At 41.2% G+C, this 21,395-nt stretch overlaps 1 protein-coding gene across 2 annotated transcripts in view; it reads left to right on the top strand.

The window, feature by feature from the left end:
• KCNK5 (potassium two pore domain channel subfamily K member 5) overlaps nt 1–20,555 on the top strand; it is a 63,665-nt gene extending 43,110 nt beyond the window's left edge. For both annotated transcript variants that reach the window (XM_073338559.1, XM_073338560.1), the window contains exons 2-5: nt 10,921–11,032; nt 12,333–12,499; nt 13,580–13,748; nt 14,889–20,555. In XM_073338559.1, coding sequence (XP_073194660.1) covers nt 10,921–11,032; nt 12,333–12,499; nt 13,580–13,748; nt 14,889–15,709 — 1,269 coding nt within the window. In that variant the 3' untranslated portion in view covers nt 15,710–20,555. The remainder of the gene's footprint in view (nt 1–10,920; nt 11,033–12,332; nt 12,500–13,579; nt 13,749–14,888) is intronic.
• Nucleotides 20,556–21,395: the final 840 nt, after the last annotated feature.

The following is a 21,395-nucleotide window of genomic DNA, read 5'->3' as shown; positions in this document are numbered from 1 at the left end:
TCCGTTGAGCAGGAATTGAATTTGTGCAGCCAACGGCTGTCTCTTATTTAAAATCTGGAATTTATTTCTCACTTGCTTTATAACTCGCCATCCTTCCCTCGTGCAGGTGCAAATGAATGCTGCTGCTGACTCATATCCTGGAGGCTTTGCCCCACACGCCTCCTATCAACTACATGCTACATAGATCATAAATGACAGTTAAGTTCTCACAGATTTGTAAGGCACCAGAGTGTTGCCTGTTAGCTTGAGACAATGTGATTAACCTGTCTTATTTTTCTTTCTACAAAAAAAGGTCACACACCATTCCCACAAAAGCAAACTAGGAAATCCAGGACTCTCCTAAACATTTTTTTTTCTCATCTGGCATGGCTGTTATCCTGATGAACATCAAAATCATATTCCAGCCCCAGATAATGCTGAGAGAGAGGGGAAATGAAAGGTCAACCATCCTAAGTCCTGTTGATTTCCAGAGTCCCATAGACACTTTATCAAGTGCCTGAGGCTTCCTGAACGGCTCACTTGCTTGGCTGTGCACACTGACCCTGGTCATGTGCCAGCGTGTTTCAAGCAGCTGAGGATTGAGGGGCCAAGTGAACAATCAGGATGATGCTGTCATTATGTCTGAGACGGAAAACTGGGATGGGCAATAACCAAAAATGTGTGCTTTCCTGCTGATTTTAGATCCATTTGGAAGGAGCCGTTGTCCTGTGTTCCTGAGAATTCGTACATTACACACATACCATGAACAACTTGCCTCATACCAAATGACTGGGAGAAATATACAAAAGTAGAAGGAGAGACTTAAAAGGATGCAGCTGTTTTGTACACTGCTACATGTGCTTTGGTTCCTTCCTTTGCAGTTTTTTCAGCTGTCCCTGAAGTCATGAGCTATAACCTCCCCCTTCACCACCATTCTTGCATTTTTGCTACACAGGCCTTCTGTTGTAACCTTTTGTATTCTCTCCATTTCTTGACCATATTTCTGGTCCCATGCCACTTTTGGTTTTTTGGCTAGCAGAAGCAAGGATGGTGGCAAGCAAAGGGTACCTTACTGTAGAGTGGTTATTTTCAGAAATAAGGGGAAAAGTATAAAATTGAGCCCCTTTAGGCAGACATGAGAGGGGAAAACTTGTGTAGAAATTTTTATCAAGAGGAAAAGGCAGAAAACAGTTTAATGTCTAAGTTTACACTTTGATAAGGCCACTAATCAGATAATCACCTTCTCTTCCACCCCTGGCCCAAGAGTGTTTACAGATGAGAATATTTATTTTACCCTGTATACTGTATCAGGTTACAGTACATAAAAGGGCTCTGTTGGCTTTAAATCCTTTTTTGTAGTACTGCAGGTCACATAGCAAAGGCTAGATTGTGAGAGTTCATAAAATGAAACTTTCATTGCTAAAAATTAACACAACAATCTCTGTCTGCTACAGACAAGTGGGGAATACTGTCTGCTAGTACTGATACACTCAAGGTTTGTTGAAATCTTCAGACTTTAACTCCATCATATGTAACGTGCCTAAACTCATTCACACCAACTGTGAATCTCCCAGAAGAAGATTGCCTTAGTGAATAACTGAACCTGTGAATCAGTTTCTTCTTTAATATTGCAAAGGTCACGATATTATTATATTCAAGCTGCTGAATGTATGAACTCTGATTATTTTCAGGGCCAAACACTTATTTCTTTACTAGCATACAAAGGGCTTTGCATCCTTCTAATATTGTCTCTTGGTTTCTGGGCTTACCCATGTTCAATAGCTGCGCAGGTTTAATACTAGGTGTGGCTTTAAACCAAAGTAGTTCAAATTGTGCAAAATCCTGTGCCAACACTCTTATTTCTGTTTAATTTAGGTTAATAATCTGGTTTATATTGATTTTATTTTAACTCAATTCCATAAATAATGCCTAGAGTTAAACTGATGCAACTCTGAATATAGACTAGGCCTCTGTCTCTAGGTAGCTGAATATGGAGATAATGCAGCGTGAATTGCTTTCACCTCCTTTGCCCTTCATGTTGGGATTGGGTCTCTTATTTTCTTGGGAATGTACATATGCTCACCTGCATTAATATAGGACTTTCTAGAGGGGTCTGAGTAAGCGCTTTCCAAGTAAGGTTATTTTATTTTTTGCCCCCTCTGAATATAACTCCCTCCACCATAGTCTGCTCCATTATTACCATTGCAGCCCACTTCAGGTTCTTTCTACATGAATGCTTTTACTACAGAGACCTTCCTGACAACCAGGGACAAAAAAGAGGGATGGAAGTTCTCTTTCAGTAGGTACAGGTGGAGACTTCTCTCCCCTTAGCCTGAGCCATTGCTACCCTATGGATGCATACATACAAGCATATCTAGCCCTGGGACTCTTTCCTTTCACGTTTGTTGACTTGATCTCCCTTCCCCTCTTGAAATGGGATGTAAGTAAAATCAAAGATGTGACTGTGGTGCCGATTGCCTGAGGATTAGTTGTCTTCTGCTATTTCACTCTGTTGCTGCTGAAAGAGGAATAGCAGTGTGAAGTTTCATCTGATTATAAATGCAAACCCTATGCTTCTGGACATTTTATTGTAATTGGCTAAATTGTTGGTGTTGCATGTACCTGTGATTAGATAACTGATCCATAGTGTTTTCTATCTTTAAATTTACGTTCAAGTGTCTGGATATAGGCATGAAAAATGAGATCTCAGTTAAAATCTGAGGTACAGCAAGTAATGAAAAGAAACATGAGCAGGTTATGGGAATTCAGAGCTTTTTGGTGACGTGGGCGAGTAAATATTAACTGAGTCTGCTGTAAAGGAGCCAAATACTAAGTGCATATTATGTAGAAGGTAGTTGATCAGGAAAAGGATTTGCTGTTCACACCGGCGGTTTTCATCGGTAAAACTTTTGTCATTCGGGGTGTGTGTGTGTGTGTGTGTGTTTTAACACCCCTGAACAAAAAAAGTTTTGCCAATGAAGTTCCAGTGTCGACAAAGCCTAACGTATCTATGGTTATTCAGTGTTGGGGTCAGAGCAGGGGACAGAGCAAAGGGCTACTGACAGGGAACAGCAACTACTGGTTTAACCAATAGAGTATGCTCTCAAATGCAGGATTCAGTACTGACCACTGTTGCATATAGAGTAAATATGGTGCTGCCATGGTGAGAGTATAAAGAAAGCTGACTGTGCTGATTCTAGGCTTAAAGGATTCGGTTAGTCCGACCCTCTCTGACTAAAGAGAATTATTTCATATTAGGACAAGATCATTGTTCCCACTGCGGGGTTTTAAAATGCCATGAAAGTGAGAAACTGGGAGAACTGTTTTGTTCAATGAGCGCAACATAAAACAAATTGCAAGTTAAGAGCCACTGAATCTAATGGGTAAATGTAAGAAAGGATGTGCAGAGATTATCTATGCAACTGCCACTGGTTTATGTGATCACATCTGCCCAGCATGACTTGGATAATGACTTGACTGGGTTTATGCAAAGAGATGAAATGCAGCTAATCTAAAGGGGGACCTAGTCTTTGGGCCAAGTGGTTTCTTGCTGTCCTTTATAGGCAGAAATAAAGTGCCTGTTGGGCAGGGTGAACTATTCTGGCTTGTAGCATCCCTGTAGTTACCTACCATATTCAGCTCTCCCACCTAGCTAATGCTCCGGAAATCTGTACGTCATAATGTACATCTCATTCTTCTGCCTTATCTGGGCAGATTAAAGTTTTGAATGCACTGACTTATCTTCAGATAATGCTGTGCTAGTTACAGCCATAACACGCCAATTAAAGAACTTACCTGGATGGGAGATGAGCCAGAAAATCACTGCAGGTGTCTAAACAAGGAGACTGTGTGTGAGACCAATGTCAATTTTTTTTCTCCCTTGTGAGGAGAGCTGTATTGTGGATTTTTTTCCCTAATGTATGTGCAATCAGACTTTCATAAAATAAAGTGTCCATTTGCTCCTGAATGGTATTCTGTGGTTGTACAGGCCCGCTGTGTTGCAAAATTGACTATATTTGTTTAACAAAGATGCATCTTATTGCTGTGGATGTGACAATAACTATGTTACATGTTTGGTTTGTTTAAAAAGAAGGAAGAAAAAAAAAGCCACGGACCTTGTACAGGTTTATTTGCATAGACAAAATGTAAAAGTCTGTTGTTGTTTTTTAAAGTTTAAAAACTAGGGCTAAAGTGGCATGCCTTTTGTATATCTGGCTACAGTATGGCTCACTGCTGTTCACACAGGCAGGGCCCAACTGTTTAATAGTTGTAATTTAACATGGTCAGGTACTTTTAATTAATAGCGTAGACAAGCGCGGGGCGGGGGCGGGGGGTGTTTCTGTGGCCAAGCTTGCTTGTCATTCTACGGTTGTATTCTTCATCCAAGCCCCCACCACTCTCTTGCTCTTTTCTCAGAGGGCTGGGTGCATGCTCTCCTTTGTCCCCTTTTCACTGATCTAGAAGTCTTCTCCACAATACCATTTTTATTCAAATTTCTGACCACTGCACTAAGAGCAGGTCTGGCAACAGTTGAGACAGACCCGCCTTAAAGACCTGCTCTGAGCATAATCTGACAGCTTGAAAGTTGAAATGTAGGTGGCTTGTCTTCAGTGGCGCTCTCATCTTTGCTAGCACTGGAGCTGTGCTGATATTACAGTAGCAGTAAATGTGAAGGGAAAATGCGGGTGTCGGCACAGCCAAAATATATGTGCATATGGTTTGGTTGTGTAAAAAGGCTGAGCCTTTCCAAACATTCTTGTTTTGCTCTCCGAGTTTTCTTTTCCCCTCCTTTCCATACTAGCAGAAAAGGAAGATGTCAGGAGAGAGATCCATCTATCCTTTTTTCTCACCCTTTTATCTTCCTGAAAACTAATTTGTCTTTTTAAAAATATGTATGTTTTTGTTCTTGTTTGCAATCATATCCTTATTTTGATGGACAATCTAAGTGGCACGTTAGCATGGATAACCTCCTGTATATGCAGCCTTGGGCAGAGGGGAGAAAGTTATTGGACTGGCACTTTGACCTTTGAGGTAAATCCTCAGTCAAGTCAGTCATTAATAGTTAACAGTTAAGATGTCACTGAAGGAAACCTGAGGCTGCATTGGAGCATTATTTTATCTTGGGGAAGTACCTTGGAAAGAGAGAGAACTTTGTCACCTTGATTATGTTGGAATGATCTTTTGCCTTCTAGTTCGTATTCCAGTTGATATCATTGAAAGATGTATTAGTTTCTTCCCTTTCTTGGATTCCATTTCTAGAATCCCTGTTTATGTTCAGTAATAACTCCAAGAGTCTAGGAAATTATATACTTGAGTGGGGAATGGCAAAGTTGGCGATGTCTTTGAGACAATCTATTTGAATTCAAAAAGATTTTAGCAGCCTAACAAACTTCTGTACAAAAAATGTATTTGCTGTTTAATGCTATTAGTGTCAGCTTGAATTATCTGCTGATGTCAAAAAGACATAATTGTTTCAAAAAAGTCAAGAAGTTGCACTCTGCTTAGAAAACTGCTACATATTTTTCCCTCTGCACCAAAATTAACTTATTTTTCATCTCCTGTGTTTTTATTTCGTGCTGGTATGATCAAACACATGGCATGCGATTCAAGGCTGCACGTTTTTCCTACAGAGGAACCTTAACCAAGTAATAGTTTTGATCCCTATCAATAGTAATAGTTTTGGTCCCTACCAAGAAACTTGTGCTGTTTAAGGGACGTTACTTCTCTACGAAGTGGGAGAGGGAAGAAAGGAATGTTTTATCTTCTGCTCCTACAGCTGGGTTGTATATGTTGAATGTGCCTTGTGGCACACAGGCTTATTACAGCCAAAAGGTACTAAGACAAGGATGAAAGCTGAGACCGTCAGGCAAGACTGCAGCTCATAGATAATTGCATGTCATTGTGGACAAGAGGGAGTTGTAGCTTTGGCAGGGGGGAAGTCTATTAATCTAAATTTTGAAGTGTTTATACAGTATTGAGAAGATTGTTGGCCCTGTGTCTGTCTTAGGACATTAATTGAATCATTGTGAAGGGCACTAAGCAAGGTGTGGGATTCTCTTCCATTCTAGCTGCCTTCTTCCTCTTGAGCTGTGTCTCCCTCACATGACTAAAACCACCCTTCCTTGCAGATAGTGCTCTTAACTGCTTTCACAGACTGGTAAACAGAGCTCCTTAGCTCAAGTTGAGGGTGCAGTAATGTGGTATGATATAATGGCCCAATGTCAATGAAGACTGAAATTTCAACATGTAGGATTTAGTGTGTATTTTGAGGTCAATTGTCTTGTGAGGAATTAAACTAATCCAGTATGTTTTGGAGAATGGGATGTAATTGGAGCGTGAATGGTATTAGACCAACATCTAGTGCAGTTTTAATATACATCTCCTTCTCCAGGTGATGGATGAAGTTCAGGCATCCATGCAGAGTTCCCCGTATCTGTCAGCTGCCTTGGACACGACTGATTTGTGAGGTTTTGAAGCTGTCTGCAGTCCCTAGCAAGAGTTGATGAAGTCCATTTTGGAATGGCTCCATTCATTTCCTCCCTCCCACCCCCGCCCCAAAAAAAGGAGAGATCAGAGGGTTGTGTAAGCAATTGTTCATCTGTTCCAAGAGTTTCCTCATTTTGGGATTTCACCGAGGTTTTGTCTACACAGAGAAAGCACACTTGTTGAACTGAAACTCATACCTTTGTATGTAGGTATGGACATTCGCTGATCTTGGTGCAAGAGGCAAGAGTAGCTTATTTCAGTTTATCTTAAACCTATTCCCAACTGACTTAAACTAAACAGAAAAGCCATTCTTGCATCAAAGAAGTGTCCACACACACAGTTTAACTACATCAGTTTAAACTGACACCTTAGTTTATACCAATGCAACTTTCTCATGTAGGCCTTAGTTTTCTCATTTCCTTCCTGCTCAACATGCATAGAAGGAGTGTATGGGCTGTCAGCTGGCATTCGACTCTGTATTTCTATTTTGTATGACCTGACTGGCTGCTGCAATTGAAAGACTTAGGCCATGTGTATAGTATGGGCTACAGCAGCTTAACTGTGGCACCATAACACAAATGCTTCCTACAATGACAGAACAGGTTTTTCTATCACTGTAGGAACTCCAGCCTCAGTAACTAGGTTAATGGAAGCATTCTTCCGTCAACCTTGCTGTGTCTATAACACCTGCCCCTTCTAGGGGCACTTGTGGCTTCAACAAATCTGCCTACAGCAGCACCCATCTTTATGGTTTCTATCAACTGATAAGAGTCCTCAGCAGGCCAGCCCTGTTTTCTACCTGCGCCTCTAGCTATAGCCTTTAGCCTACAACAGATATTGTACACAATCTTGCATGCTTGTCAGACTTCCCCAGTAGAGAGATCTGTAGTCCTATTCCTTCATCCAGACTCCAAAGCTTACTTCTTTTTATCTCTAAATGGGCTCCAATAGTGAAATGCATTTTAATTTTTTTTAATTGTGTTTCTCTACCACATACCCAATAAATTCACTTTGAGGACAATGTTGTTGCAGGAAGGGTAGTTGTATGTGTTAGGGCTCAAAATTAAATAACCTGGCTTTTATTATATTTATTTAATTAGTTCTGTGTGTTTATTCATGGGGTTTGGGGGTCTGTGCTAAGTACAGTATCTGATCCACATCTCACACACACACACACACACCCTACGTACCGACTTGCATGGTATTGGCCAGTGTAAGGAGAACACACAGCATACAATGTATTGTCTCTGACCCTAGAAGAGATCATTTCTCTGTGCTTAGATTAGACTAGCCTACATTAAAAGTGCCTGGAGTGCAACCGGAGAAGTCCTAAATTGCATTTTGAATTGCAGAGTAAGGACTAACTAATCAGTTATGGATTTCTATTAAGGGCTTGTCTTCACTAGAATTTTGAATTAATTGAGATAATTGATTGCCAATTAAAAGGTAAAGAACAAACATTTATAGCCAGGATCAAATGTGTGGGGAGTACGCATGCCAGCTTTTACAAATGTGTTAACTACCTCGACTTAATTGCAATCAAAAGTTTAGTGAAGACCTATCCTAAGGCCATATCTACACTACCACTTTAGTTGGTATAATTTATGTTGCTCAGGGAGCATGAAAAAACACACCCCTGAGTGACATAAGTTACACCAACAGAAGTGCCGGTGTGGAGAGCACTGTGTCGACAGGAGAGCTCTCTCCCGTCGGCACAGAGTGGCTACACAAGTGATCTTACGGCAGTGCAGCTACACTGGTACAGCTATGCTCCTGTAAGCTCGCTAGTGTAGACAGAACAGAAGAGTGAACTGGGTAACCAACCGTTTCTAGTGAGGAAGGTTCAAGTATATATCACAACTGTGGTCAGATGCATTATTATTTATTTATTTAAAACCTTGTAAACTTCTATACACATTATCTGTGGCCACTGTGCTTAGGTGTTGTTTCTAGTGCAACCTCCCTGTGATTCAGTTTGGGAAACGCTGGTCTAGGCTAAAATACCTCCAAAGATCATCCCCACAAATATGAGGATTCTTCATGAGCCTTCAGTGCCCTCTAGGCCTGAGCTGATGATTTGCTAGCTCTGAAAAACAAAAATATTGACCCTTCCCACCGCAAAATGTTATAAAAAAAAAAAAAAACATTTAGCATTCAAATGAGCTCAGTTAATACAAAGACATGTTATGAGAAAGAAAGCTGAATGAGAAGCAGGGCTGATTCAAGAAACTAGAGGCCGGATAGCATGAAATAACTTGGAAAAGTTAAGCAAAGGAAAACAAACCAAAAGGAGCCCAGTTTTGTGCTGGCTCATCAGCCTTTGCCAGGGACAGCAGGTGAACTAGCACTTGCCTGTGCTTTTTTGTTTTTGCATTTGTGTCGCTTGGCCAGAGGATTCCATTAGGCCCTGTTCATGTCCAAGCTATTCTAGGCCTTGTAACAATGTTTGAAAGTTTTAAAATTTGATTGACTGTTTTGCAGAATATGTCCCCACTAAACCATATTCAGTAGCTGTGCTAGACACCAGCTGACTACTACTTCACCAATATAATGTGGGAGTTAGCGCATGAGCTGTGTGGAGTCATGTAACTCTAGCTATAGCTTATTCCCAAGTAAACCTGTTTAAACACTGCTACAGTTTTGCAAAACTCTACTTGTGGGGAGAAAAGTTTTAATAGGCAAGAACATTTTCATTAATGAATTGGGGAAATCTGAGGAACTGTCCCAGATTGAGGTGTCATTAGAGGAGATTTTGGAATAAATTGATAAATTTAACAGTAATAAGTCACCAGGACCAGGTGGTATTGATAAATTTAACAGTAATAAGTCACCAGGACCATCTGAAGGAACTCAAATGTGAAAATGCAGAACTACTAACTGTGGTATGTAACCTGTCATTTAAAACAGATTTTGTACTAGATGACTGGAGGATAGCTAATGTGATGTCAATTATCAAAAAAGGCTCCAGAGGCAATCCCAGTAATTACAGTCCAGTACACCTAACTTCATTACCAGGCAAATTGGTTGAAACTATAGTAAAGAACAGACTTATCAGACACGTAGATGAACACGATTTGTTGGGAAAGAGTCAATATGGTTTTTGTAAAGGGAAATCGTGCCTCACCAATCTACTAGAATTTGTTGAGGGGTCAACAATCATGTGCACAAGGATAATCAAGTGGATATAGTGTACTTAGTTTTTCAGAAAGCATTTGGCAAGGTCCCTCACCAAAGGCTCTTAAGCAAAGTAAGCTGTCATGGGATAAGAGAGAAGGTCCTCTCGTGGATCAGTAACTGGTTAAAAGACAGGAAACAAAGGTTCGGAATAAATGATCAGTTTTCAAAATGGGGAGAGAGAAATAGTGGTGTCCCCCAGTGCAAAGTAATGCACGTTGGAAAACATAATCCCAACTATACATATAAAATGATGGGGTCTAAATTAACTGTTACCACTCAAGAAAGATCTTGGAGTCATTGTAAATAGTTCTCTGAAAATATCCACTCAATGTGCAGCAGCAGTCAAAAAAGCGAACAGAATGTTAGGAATTAGTAAAGGGATAGATAATAATACAGAAAATATTACATTCCCTCTATATAAATCCATGGCATGCCCGCACCTTGAATACTGTGTGCAGTTCTGGTCGTCCCATCTCAAAAAAGATATATTGGAATTGGAGAAGGTACAGAAAAGGGCAACAAAAATGATTAGGGGTAAAGAACAGCTTCCATCTGAGGAAAGATTAATAAGACTAGGACTCTTCAACTTGGAAAAGGGATGACTATGGGGGGATAGGATAGAGGTCTTAAAAAAACATGACTGGTGTAGAGAAAGTGAATAAGGAAGTGTTATTTACTCTGCATAACAGAAGAACTATGGGTCACCCAATGAAATTAATAGGCAGGAGGCTTAAACAAAAAGAAGTATTTCTTCACACACAACACAGTCAACCTGTGAAACTCTTTGCCAGAGAATGTTGTGATTATAACAGGGCTCAAAAAAGAACTAGATAAGTTCATGGAGGATAGATCTATCAATGGCTATTAGCCAGGATGGGCAGGGATGCAAAACCATGCTCTGAAGTGTCCTAGCCTCTGTTTTCCAGAAGATGGGATTGAGCGACAGGGGATGGATCACTTGATGATTGCCTGTTCTGTTTATTCCCTCTGAAACACCTGGCATTGGCCACTGTCGGAAGACAGGATACTAGACTAGATGGACCATTGGTCTGACCCACTATGGCCATTCATATGGTTGGTTGTATCTCCTTCTCTCTCCCTTCCCACAGTCTTAGCAAGGATGGGAGAGTAAACTTTGTGCCTGGTGTCCAGTAAAATTTCATTACCATTTTTCAAGGTTGAACTAAGGGGAAGACTTGATGAATATAACTTTCTACTTCAAGCTTCATGTTGGGCATTACATCCAGATGATTTTATATATAAATTGTTTCCTTGTAGGTGGTGTCAGATGCTGCTGGGCAAGGGGTTGCAATCACTGGGAACAAAACCTTCAACAACTGGAATTGGCCTAATGCTGTCATCTTTGCTGCTACAGTAATCACAACAATCGGTGGGTATTTAGCATGTAAAGTCTCCTGGCCTTTAAGTCCAGTGGACTGGTACCATCTCTTGTCCAACTGGCTGTCCACTGAAAGGAAGATAAAGGCTTATAGGAAGTTATACAAATCAATAAAAACCTTAGAAAATTTATCTTTTAGGCACATTTGGTGAGGTGATGACAGTTTTTTTTCAATTTCTGTGTCCACAGCACTCAAATCCTTGAACTACATAATAGAAATGTTTCCCTTGCTGAGTAGATACAATCCTGTGTGCTGAAAAGGTGGGATTAATGTATTCTTAGTTCCAATCAAGTTTTACACTTGCAAGTCTATGTGATATAAATTTAGCGTAGAGTGTTGCCTTTAACTTAAAGGAATATTCTTGGAGCTTGGCACATCCACACATGCATGAGATTTTGTGAAACTCTCCTATCCTGTACCGTCCCACACACTCCCAAACAAGCTGTTGATAAACGCATTGCCGTTAGTGAAAGAGACAGATCTGAAGACCTTCCTGTGTCTCTCTTGTATTTCTTGGAGAAAGCTGGGCAGAATTGATGCGCTCTCCTTAATCTCACTGCTGATTTGTTCATGTGGAACCCTATTGCACCATACGGCTTATTCCTCATCTCGGCTATGCAGACAGACTGTGCTGCAGAACTTGCAAAATCAGCTGCTGCTCTCTTGCAAAAATCTGCCTTTGCTTTTACAGAAGGTCTTTGCTGATATGTCCAGAGAGCTCTGCAAGATGCAGGAAAACATCAGGGACACTGTTTGTTGTTTGTTCTTACAAGGAACACGCAGTGTTTGCTCATACAAATTGACCAGTGGAGATGGAAACCTTACTGTGAAACCAAATACAGCACCATGTTCTGCTTGTTACTATTATTAAAAACCTTTTGAAAAAAGCCTTACTTCATTGTTCTTTAAACCAGTTTTTGCATTCTTGAACTTTTTACTGGAAGTTAAGAAAATTCTAGCAGAGGGTTAGAAATGGGACTAGTTGTCCTTACTGGGGCTGTGCTCAGAATATTTGCTAAACTCTGTTGCCATCAGAGGGCCAAAGCCCTGACCCAGGCACCGTGTTCTATCACAACCTTTCCTCCACCTCTTCACTACCAGGCTTCCTTTATCTGCAGAAATACCAGGGCAAGGCTTAGATGTTCATAATGGATCTCATAAACGACATGTCTTATCTGGGGCGTCTTACCTGAGGCTTCTCGTACAGCAGATGTCAGGGAACAACTCCCTATATATATGCTGCACTGCCTTGAATTGGCATCTGTGTAAATGGTCTTTTATCTCTTTCAGGCTATGGAAATGTTGCTCCTAAGACACCCGCTGGACGTGTCTTCTGCATATTTTATGGGCTCTTTGGAGTTCCTCTCTGCTTGACATGGATCAGTGCTTTGGGGAAGTTTTTCGGTGGACGTGCCAAGAGGCTGGGCCAGTTCCTAACAAAGCGAGGAGTAAGCCTGGTATGGATTTCTGTTTCTTTTTCCTCCTACAGGGTGTGGTTGGTGTGTGACTTGAACTTCTAGTTCTTCGGCTATCTGCTAATCTGGGTAGTGTACTTGGCTCTTAAGGACCATATTCTCCAATAGGATTACATGGATTGAATGGAGAAAACTCAGCCCTGTTTGTAAGCTCTCTGACGCAGGATCCATGACCACTAGAGTTTGTACAGCATGGAGCACAATGGGGCCCTGATTGGGCCTCTGGGTTATATGGTAATACAAACATTTGATAATATTGTAGTGAATATGGAGACATTTACAAAACAGTGTTACAAAAATGTGTATAATCGGTGTATATAACTGACTGTTAATGCAGTAAAACCAAGCAGGTACAGTAAACTATTGAGGGTGAAATAAATGTATGTACGCAGGCAGGTAAATGGGTTTTGTGCAGGAGTTGGTGGAGAATGGGAAGGAAAGTGCTAAAATTCTCTCCACGCCTGCCATGAATTTCAGTATGTATGGTGATCACTCTTGTGGCTTCTCCAGCCACAGCATCCCATCTCTCCAGCACAGAGCTTAAGTGCTGTGGGGGCCAAGTTCTGCCTCTCTGCATCAGAATGAGTTGTGCCTATAGAGATTTAACAGGCTGATGTCCATTACAGGGCTGCTGTTCTCTCAAAGGTGTTAGTGGTGTCACCTACACCTTAGTGCAACTTGTGTAGTTCCCAAAACCCTTTGATAGAACTGAAGCCTAGGAATTCAGAATACTGTATGTTTAATTCATATAACATGCCCTGGCTCTCCTTTTTCTCTTGAACCCTCCAGTGCTATCTCCTGTCAACCCCATAGTGCTCCTTCACTGATCACTTGCTCCTCTTCTGTCAGCTGTGCCCCTACCTCCACCGGCCTTTTGCAACCCCCTGCCTTACTACCAGAGCACTCCTTATCTTTTGCTCCAGCAGCCACTGTGCAGGGTTGGTGATATGCTCATGGACTGCAGTATTCGGGCTAACATTGATGGACACTGTAAAATGCGCTGGGGTGGAAGAAAACTTGACTTGTGTGTCTGAATTATTTTTTTTTCTTCATCCTTCACAGCGAATGGCACAAATTACATGCACAGCAATTTTCATTGTCTGGGGAGTCTTAGTCCATCTGGTCATTCCTCCCTTTGTCTTTATGGTGACTGAAGGCTGGGACTACATTGAAGGTCTCTATTTCTCATTCATCACAATCACCACCATAGGATTTGGAGACTTTGTTGCTGGTCAGTTAATTCCCTATTTTATTATTTGTATATTGCCTGAGGTGTGTCTGTCTTCAGTGTAAATGTCAATAGTCTCAGGGGGGGGGGAAGGGAGTACAACTTCCTGAGATCTGGGTGCGTCTGGAGGCTTTTGCATTACTGAAGCTTTTATTAAAGATCAGCACTACTCCACGAGACTCTGGAGCTAGCCCTGCAACTTCTCAAAATGGCACTTCCTAGACCCTGAGCTCAGTGCTCCGCAGAGGTTGGGCGTGGGGGTAAGGAGAGTTGTCTCGGCATTGTGAAGTGGGAGACACTGCTCCATTACTGCCCTTACTTCCACTGGTCCTAGCAAGCACAGGATTTTGCTAAGTGTCTCATCATGTGGGGAGTGACCCAGAGGGCTTGTGATCGAACCCCATCAGTGGAAAAAGTCTTGGGTTAGGCCAAAGAGCTAGGAAACCATGGAGCCCTTAACTTTTAGGTCACGGTCCCTCACACACACACCCTTTTAGAGCAATCAAAACTTTTTAGAAACAAGCCTCATAGCATCACTGGGGCAAGCATTGTCCCTTTTTCTCAAATGAGAGAAAATGAGGCACAGAGTTGTTGAGGCCTAATCTTTGAGGAGTGACCTTTAATCTTGGGTGCCCAACTTCAGCCACCTAGGCTCTGCTTTGGTGAGTTTGTATTTGCTCTCCAGAAGTGCCAAGCGCTCATAACTTAACTAAAGTCAGTGACAGCTCTGGGTGACCAGCACCTCTGAATATTGAGCCCAAGATATCTAGAGTTCAGTGCCCTAAATTAGATGGCACTCCTGAAAATTTGGGCATAGCTTGTCCAAAACCATCCAGGAGAGTTTGAAACAGAATCTAGAATCTTGATTACTGACTTCTGCTTTAGATAACTAGATTGTCCTTTCTCCCTAACCCATTTTTAAAGAAAGATCATTCATATGCAGTAGCTCATTCTAGGAGAGTTTAAATGCAAACCTCCACATGTTTTCTGTTTCAGCTTTGCTCTTGGAAGACAGGTGTGAAAATGGTGGTCTGAAAACTCTTGAAGATTCTTCATTGGATTTCAAGTTATATCCAGACTAAAGCTTCTTTAAACTTTGTATACTCTTGTTATATAACCTTTCTTGTTTTGAATTCTTTATAGGTGTAAACCCGGACGTGAATTACCATGCCCTTTACAGATATTTTGTGGAGTTCTGGATCTACCTGGGCCTAGCTTGGCTTTCACTCTTTGTCAATTGGAAGGTCAGCATGTTTGTGGAAGTCCACAAAGCAATCAAGAAACGGAGGAAAAAAAGGAAAGAGTCCTTTGAAAATCACTCTCCCTCTAAAAAAACCCTTCAGATGGGCAACTCCAAGGATGTGAACATCTTCAGCTTCCTTTCCAAGAAGGAAGAGACCTACAATGATCTCATCAAGCAGATTGGGAAGAAGGCTCTGAAGACAAGCAATGACAAAATGATTAAAGCAGAAAATGCTAAACCAAATATCCAGAATGCCCACAAGGATGCCCTGGTGACATACACAAAGAGCAAATCATTCGATTATGACAAGGTTTCCCTAGGACTCAAAAACTGTCACATCATGAGGCACGTAAATGACAAATGCACTGGAGACAGCCCCTTTGAGGGCACCATATTTGTAAACCAGCTGGACCGGATCAGCGAGGAAGAAGGGGAAGCTTGGGACTCCAGGGATTACCGACCCTTAATCTTTGAGAGTGCCAATATAAATTTTGCAAATGAGGAAGAAGACAATGAGGAAGATCTTTCAGATGATGAGGAAACTTCAAAGTCCTCCATGGATGACAATCTTGAAGAGGATCCAGAGACTCCCAAAAAACTGGTGAAGTTCCCATCCTCTGACGAATCTACCTTTGCCAGTAAAGAGTCGGAGATTTCTGTGCCTTATAAACAACTGATGAATGTGTACAACACAGTAAACAATGTAACGGCTACAACGTGATGCAACATGCATTTTGGCAACGTTTTTTTAAAGGTGGTTAATACTGTCATTCAAAATGTATGCAGGAGGAAGGCAGATTCATTACTAGCACCTCCTGTTTCTAACACCCAAACCAAAAACCTCCTATGTCTTAACGTCATCAACAGTTGTTTGTTTTTTGGAGTCCAATCAGCTTTGCTTGTCTATGTTAGAACAGTTGCAAGATGACAATTTAAAGCTTGAGGTATCTTACTTCCTCTTGGGACTCTGTAGTTCTTGAAGAAAGCGGGAGGAAATGACTAAAGTTGTTACACTGGACCTATTTTTTTTATTATGCTTTTCATGGGAGAATTCATTTGGGTGTAAAACTGTACAGTTGCAGACAAACTGGTTTAGGCATATAGAACATGTTAGATTACTGCACTAGCCTCTCACCTCTAGAAAGCTGGATTCAAGTTCTGCGTAGCTCACAAGTGAAAATAAGTTTGGGGTCTTATCCTAGCCACACATCACCAACTTGCTACCACTAGATGTGGCATAACCGGTAGTCTATCTCCAAGAGAAGCTTGGGACTGGAATAACAGGATGTACTTAAGGTCAGAGTTGAGGTGCATTGGCAGAGGTGAGTAAAGAAGCTTCAGAGCTACCATGATGTTTCTCTGGGTTATGCCAGTGCTGTTAGTAAATGGTGAACAGTGAATTTATGAACAAAAATATTAAACTAAAAAACACCGAAGGAACTGGCTTAAAGAGAGCCTGCTTAGCAAACAAGAACCTGCCTGGAATGAAATCATCTTTAGGGGCATGAAAAGCACTTGTGGCTAAAGTTCACTGTGTCCAGCAGCCAAGAACTGTGCAAGAAGGAGGTGGGAGGGAAGCCACCTTGATCAAAGTAAAGAGGAGCACAAAGGATATGACAGACTTTTTACATGGAAAGTGTCCTTCCACTGTCTGTATTCTAGAGAAAATACTTGAATACACTTTGTCTGTACAGATGAAGTTTTAGTTAAACTGTCCTTTTGAGTAAAATCACCTTTTGAGTAGCAAATCCTGTCTGAATGTTGCAATGCCTGTCAAAGGGACCTGAAGAACTGCTACAGAAACCTGTACAGTATGATCACTATCTCTGTTTCAGAAACTCTTGCTGTACCTCCCCAACTTGGTACTTCAGATTAGACTTGAAGTTGAGATGGTCTTAAAAACAGTCACATTTTGACTATGGTATTTTTAAAAGCATAACCCACTTGGGTATTCAATGGTTGTTCTGCCCCACTTCCAAGAAGGTTGTGTAATGGTAGACCTTGGGTAAAATTTTCAGAAGTGCCAGTGACTTAGGGATTGTTTACTCAGAGGATTAGTGCGTAACAGATGAGAATGTGAATCAGCAGTGTACTAGTTTGCTATATGCTAACTGGCCATGTGGACCCGTTACCATGCACTAAAATCTCTTTAGTGTGCTTTGACATATTCCCATATGAAAGCGTATTGTGGAACTTCTAGTGTGTTGTAGCAGGGTCCACTTGACCAGTTAGTGTGCACCAAGCGGGTGCACTGTAGATTTATACCCTGGCTTGCTGCATGCTAATTCTGTGTAGACAAGCCCTTAGTCCCTTTTTTCCATAAGTGACTCAGGCTCCTAAGTCACTTGAGCACATCTGAAATTTTTACCTCTTGCCTCTAATTAGAGCTTTTGGTTGATTGTGGGGTATGTGGGCTGTTTTTTTAAAATGTTAACCCCAGATGTTTTGAGTAAAAAAGAAAACGGTAATATGTTTTTCTTTCCTTTTTTTAAAAAAGAGATCCACACATACACCATGTAAAACTCTTTCAAATGAGGCTCTTGATTACATGTTGGCAAGAGGTGCTGCTACTCTGGATACTGGGACACTGCAGAGGAGGGTGTGCTGTGGGAGGGGAAAGGACAGTGTCCCAGTATCCAAAGTATTTTAGAACAGATAATTGTCAAGACCTTTGGACTTAAAATGGCAAGTTTTTGTTTTATAATATCTAAATCATTCCAAGATGCCCTAGAAATTTTGAAAGTTCAGAGAACAGTTAAAACTGCAATATATGGATTTGGGAAGGAGAGACATAAATATTGCTGCCTCTAGAACTCGGTGAGAAGGATTGTATGGAATTTTGTAACCCTAACCTTGAAGGACTAAATTTACTAATAACTGTAAATATTCATTGCTGCTTGAATCATGGGAGTCTCCTTCCACATTAGGAGGAGAAACTGTGGGAACCCAGCACTCCAGTTAGATATCATGTTGACAAGAAGTTCTGAAGCCACCTACTGTAAAACAAGGAACGTCTGTATTGGTTGCTCTTTGGATAATTGTATTATGTTCATGAAGGTGTGTAACCTAATTGTAACAAGAGCAAGATCCTGCTCTGTTAAAAATGTTGGAAAAATGTGAAATTAACTTAATTGGTTTCAGCAGTTATTCCACCTTTACAATATTATAGCTGAAGAGAGAATCTAACTCAAGGTGTAATTTCATACTTTTACTGGTTTTTGGAGTCTTGATGACTAGATGATCAGATTTGCAACAGTTGCAAAAGAGTGTCTGTACTAGGAAGGTTTTGATGAGTTCTAATAGGTTTTCTTTTCACAGCCTTTCATTATGACTCCAAGCCCCTCAGGTATGCATCCTTGTGTAGAGGGTTTTGGGTGATAACTGTATCTTGATGCCACTGTGTTGTTGTTATTGTTTGTTGTTTTCAACCGTAAGAAATGGGAGGCAGGGCTCCGTTTATAGAGGTGTGACTTTTACTGTGGCAGGTCTAATATTCTCATTAAAGAAATGCATATCACTTAAAAGAAAAAGAAAAAAAAAAACCCCACCACTCCAAAAAACTCTTCTTGTTCTCCAGCTTGTCTTCCATTGTTGACACAAAGAGCAAAGTTTTAGTGACAGTTAACTACGGGGTTAGGGTTGGGGAGAAAGGCACACTGAAAAAGATGGAGGAAGCAAGTCCATCTTGGTATTCCGTGTTAAGCAGAGAAGAGGAGCAGCTGAAGTGTGGTCCATGGAGCTTTAGAATGTGGCTTCTCTTTAATATAGAAATTACATGACCCAGACACTTCTCTTGGCTGCTCTGACTGAGATGGAATGTTGCACAATCTCCATATCAAACTGCAGCTATGTCTTTAAAGGTGTAGAGGGATGTGATCTGTTCCATGTTATCAAGTTAGGTGCAGCTCTCTGCCTTCTGCCAAGCTGCTGACATGGCCCTCATTTGGACTTTCCCAACATAGTATATAAAAGCCTACATTATAAACACCATGGATTTTCAGGTGCTGATTAACTTTCCATGGAACTAAGTACAGAATTCTTTTTTGGAGACATAAACACACCTCACTCAAGACAACCCATTCATGTGCCTTACTGTAACACTACTGGGCAAAATTCGCCTCTTTGCAGTGGGCCAGCACAAGGGCTATGCACCAATTAAATCCTGCTTTGCACCTGAAGATTAATTGGGATTTAATTGGTACATTGCAGAGGGCCAGCACAAAAGCGAAGAGGTGGTTTCCCTCCACCCCCAAGTATTTTTCAGATCTGGTGCCATCTCAGAATTGCTTGAGTTCTAAGCCAGCCAGCCCTCTTTGTCCACCTGTCTTCCACGTTTTAAGAAAAACAACATCCTGGGGCCTTAACTAGCATTGTCTTCTTGCCCTTTGATTCTCATGTAGCGAACCAGAAGCGTGTTCAGTGTTTTAGCTCTTCAACATAAAAGTGCCTATAGCTAGTTTCAATTCCCAGATGCTGCTTGGGGAAAATTCTGTATAATGTGAAGTAGTTCAAGGAAACGTAACTTTACTGTTTGCCACCATTTAGAATTTCACTGGGGTTTGTGAACTGAGGTTGTGGTTTGTTCTTCAGTAATTTCAGTTTTATAGGTGGGATTATGTGGTCAGTGGCTAACTTTAATAAAAAACCAAATTTATGGTAGATATAGACTTAGGGAGGGGGGGATATCCTTCCAGCTGACTAATGGCTGCTAACCTATTTCCAGCCACCTCTGGGCCATTATATCTGAGCATGGTTTCCCCTTTCATGCCTGATTTCCATTTGCCAAGATGATCCAATGCTGTCAAAGGCATTGGCAGTTGCAGCCAGGTCTTTGTTATGTTTAAAATTTTGTTCCTACATCCAAATTAAAAAGACAAGGCAGCCTCATCTTCCACTTAGCTCTCCCCTCTGTCTCACGCCAATTAGACTGGTTTGAGGGTGACTAAATGGACTTCAGTGGGGTGTGTGTTTTGTGGCAGGCAGACTAACAAATCTGATACATTGGTACGAAACTGCTGAGTAATAGACAATAAGAGCCATGTTCTTCCAGTGCTGGGGGCTTACGTGAATCCATTGCTGCCAATGGACGCCACAAAACTTAATGGACACCATAAAACCAAAACAAGTGCTTACTGACAAACACCTTGTCATCCTGCATAAGATGTGATTTTTTTTTCCCTCTATTTGATTTGAGTGGTACAGATAAAAAAATATATCAACATTCTCAGTAAAATAGGAACAAAAAAGTAATACAGAAGCCTGTTGACCTTAATAGGAGCCTGAGAGCTCTATCTTTTCTATACTCTTCTTGCTTTCTAGGCTTCAGTCTATTGATTGTGATGCATTTAACTTATATATATATATAAGAAAGAGTCCCTAATTTTTAAAGTCTATACAGTCCTGGTGATCTCATTTCTGTCACTCCGTCACATGAACAAATAAATCATCTGTTTGTTCTTTGTTTGTTTGGTGATGGTCACTGGAATCACAATGTATGTAAATATTGGATAACTCTGTGTCAAATGTAATTTATTTTAATATTTTGCAATAAAACGTGAATTGTACAAGTTGTTTTCTTCAGACATAATTGGGGGAAGTAGAGAGGTCATCAAGGAACTGAGTCTTATTTCTATGATACCAAGACATTTGTATTGCAGTTCACAGACAAGGTTGGTCTTGTTCCAAAAAGCTACAACCCTGATACAGCAAGTTGTAAGTTAACACACTGTACTTTGAGGGAGCAAAGTCTGTCAAAAGGACAGGCATGTTGGAACAGAGGTCAGCATTTGGAAGGCTAGCCAAAAGGTCATATGGATATGCTTGTGTACCCACAACCATTCTCCAAATCCTTCACTCCACAATGTCTGAATGGGAGGTAGATGACAAAAAAAATTGTATTAAAACTGTAGGAACAATCCTCCAGTGGCCATTGAATGGGCTAGAAGACCTAACCGGCATTTTTCTGTCTCCAGCAGTTTAATGTACTGAGCACCAGCAGCTCCCAGAGAAATCAGTGGGAGATGGGGTGACCAACACTTGAGAAAAATCAGGCCACTTACTGCACATGCCTAACTTTAGGCACCCAAGTCTGAATGTGGCCTAATAGGTATATGTATGATATGTACATAGCCAATTTGACTCTCCAGCTATTTAGCATCTAGCAGTTGATGGCAGGAAGTGCCAGACTGGGACACTGTTCAGTACTGACTCGTGAGGATAAGTTTTACCTTTTCGGATCTCAGACACAACTGCCTGTAACACCGGTGATTTCCTTTGAGTGCTCTCCCCAAAAGGCCCTAACCAGCCTTGAGCCTGAAAGTTTGGGGATGTGCTCCTGCCAGTTTTTATGTGGTGGCATCCCTGCTGCTATGAGGTAGTGTTGTCGAGTGGCTAGAACGGGGCCATGG

Source organism: Lepidochelys kempii, chromosome 3, assembly GCF_965140265.1.
Source record: "Lepidochelys kempii isolate rLepKem1 chromosome 3, rLepKem1.hap2, whole genome shotgun sequence".
Lineage (NCBI taxonomy): Eukaryota > Metazoa > Chordata > Testudines > Cheloniidae > Lepidochelys > Lepidochelys kempii.
This window is presented reverse-complemented; position numbering and strand designations above follow the sequence as displayed.